The 2,500-nt window shown below is 38.3% G+C and overlaps 1 protein-coding gene across 1 annotated transcript in view; it reads left to right on the top strand.

Annotated features, from left to right (window-relative positions):
- The first annotated feature begins 120 nt into the window (after positions 1-120).
- The window catches only part of LOC147615286 (plasma membrane ATPase-like), a 6,423-nt gene continuing 4,043 nt past the window's right edge, over positions 121-2,500 (top strand). The window contains exons 1-8 of the mRNA XM_086778906.1: positions 121-189; positions 386-505; positions 783-893; positions 980-1,117; positions 1,417-1,551; positions 1,806-1,985; positions 2,121-2,327; positions 2,494-2,500. The exon at positions 2,494-2,500 is cut by the window's right edge and continues 113 nt beyond it. Coding sequence (XP_086635032.1) covers positions 121-189; positions 386-505; positions 783-893; positions 980-1,117; positions 1,417-1,551; positions 1,806-1,985; positions 2,121-2,327; positions 2,494-2,500 — 967 coding nt within the window. The remainder of the gene's footprint in view (positions 190-385; positions 506-782; positions 894-979; positions 1,118-1,416; positions 1,552-1,805; positions 1,986-2,120; positions 2,328-2,493) is intronic.

Here is a 2,500-nt window from a genome sequence, read left to right as displayed (position 1 = left end):
GAAGAAAGAAAAGAGCATGATTTATCATCTAAGCTATCACAATGTCAGACTTTGATTTGATTCTATCTTTTTGTGCAGTGTTTTTCAAACAGTAAGAGCCACTGAATTCACAGATCTGCAATGGTTGCAGAAGAAAATTCCATAAAAGAAAGTGGCCTTAAAGCCACAATGGCAGAGGAAGTCGATTTGGTAAGAATATGATCTCCTTAAAACATACACATGCACATTCAAAATACACACACATGAGACACACATATACGCATATGCATACACATACACATGCACATACAAAATATACACACATATACGCATACGCATACACATACACATGCATATGTCTCATGGCCTTTTCTCTAGAAAAGCTAATTTCTGTTTTGATCTTTAGGAACGGATACCTGTAGAGGAGGTTTTCCAGCAGCTCCAATGCAACCGGGAAGGACTCTCTATAGAAGAAGCAGAAAAACGCCTCCAAGCTTTTGGACCGAACAAGCTTGAGGAGAAATCGGTAGAGTGTCTCCTGCATGCACCTGTTTTTGAGCTTTTTCAAAGTATATAAATTTCTAGAAGCGCCTTATGTTTCTATATGCTTTAAGCACTTCATTAGCAGTAAAATTATCGATAACCTAGGTACTGCTAATAAGTCCCTCTAATAATTCATATAGTTTTTTGACTAGTCGTTTGAAGATATAGATATTTTTTCTCTTCTAGCTTTGGTTCTGTCGCTTCCTTGCATGCAAGGTCTAGTAAAGTTTAACAGAGTTGACGTGGTCATAATTGCACAGGAAAGCAAAATTCTGAAGTTTCTCGGCTTCATGTGGAATCCCCTCTCATGGGTCATGGAGGCAGCCGCCATCATGGCTATTGCATTGGCTAATGGAAAAGACAAGGGGAAGGTAAGATACATTCTATAGTTTTTTCTTTCCAATTAACCCAGAATATATAACACTTTTACTAACTCTCACTTGATTGGGAATGACAGGCAAAAGCTCCTGATTGGGAGGACTTTTTGGGTATCCTGGTTTTGCTCCTTGTGAACTCCACAATCAGTTTCATCGAAGAAAATAATGCTGGAAATGCTGCAGCTGCCCTCATGGCTCGATTAGCACCTAAAGCAAAGGTTGGTAGCTCATAAAGCTTCTTTCTTTGAGCTTGTTTAGTTATGGTACAATTGCATAGAAGGAAACCCTAATAATAACAAATGCATACACACATATATACATACATACAGACATGTATATATATGTGCATGTGTGTTCATGTACATGTGTACACACATATATATACATATGTATATATACATATATGTGTGTGTGTGTGTGTGTGTGTGTGAACACCGCCCTTGGGTTTTTTACATTTTTGGTTTTGGTTTTGCTTTCGTTTACACACATTAACTTTGGATCTTCTCATGTTGTTTAGGTTCTTCGAAGTGGGAAATGGATGGAAGAGGATGCATCATTACTTGTCCCCGGTGATATCATTAGTATAAAACTGGGTGATATCATTCCTGCAGACGCACGCTTGTTAGAGGGCGATGCAGTCAAGGTCGACCAGGTAAAACACGTCATTAATTAAAGTTCTTCATATATGTATGTGTTCTTGACTAACTGTAACAGGAGTTGTCTGGCCTATTAAATGTACATATGCATATGCATATGCATATGCATATGTATATGTACATATGTTTGTATGTGTATGTATTCATGTATGTGTGTGTGTGTGCATATTTGTCACTTTATGATATACATACATGTGTGTATGTATATCTATGTATGCATATGATTGACACTTTTACCAATCTTGTGCAGTCAGCCTTGACTGGGGAGTCTCTACCGGTAACCAAAAATCCAGGAGATGGAGTATATTCTGGCTCAACTTGTAAACAGGGTGAGATTGAAGCTCTTGTGTTTGCAACGGGCCTGCACACATTTTTTGGGAAAGCTGCCCATCTCGTAGATTCAACCAACCATGTTGGCCATTTTCAGAAGGTAATCTGGCTGCACACTAAAGCTTTTCAATTATCACCACTCATCTAATCTATGCTGTAGATTGGATTTATGGTTACACTTTTACTCCATTTATATTGTAAGGTAAGATGTTCATGGTTTTTACTCTATCTGCAGGTTCTGAAGGCAATTGGGAACTTTTGCATATGCTCGATTTTTATCGGAATGTGTGTGGAGATCATTGTCATGTATTGTGCTCAGCATAGGGCTTATAGGGATGGAATCAACAATTTGCTAGTCCTTTTGATAGGAGGAATCCCTATCGCAATGCCCACGGTGTTGTCGGTCACCATGGCCATTGGATCCAGTCGCCTTTCTCAACAGGTCCAGAATTTAATGGTCTTCTTGTTTTATTTGATTTTATTTCACTTGTGATTGGATCCAGTCGCCTTTCTCAACAGGTCCAGAATTTAATGGTCTTCTTGTTTTATTTGATTTTATTTCACTTGTGATTGGTACATGGCTTATTTTGTTATTTATTTGAATGCAGGGAGCCA

Source organism: Cibotium barometz, chromosome 40 (genome assembly GCF_041138505.1).
Source record: "Cibotium barometz isolate CiBa-2024 chromosome 40, ASM4113850v1, whole genome shotgun sequence".
Classification (NCBI taxonomy): domain Eukaryota; kingdom Viridiplantae; phylum Streptophyta; class Polypodiopsida; order Cyatheales; family Cibotiaceae; genus Cibotium; species Cibotium barometz.
This window is presented reverse-complemented; position numbering and strand designations above follow the sequence as displayed.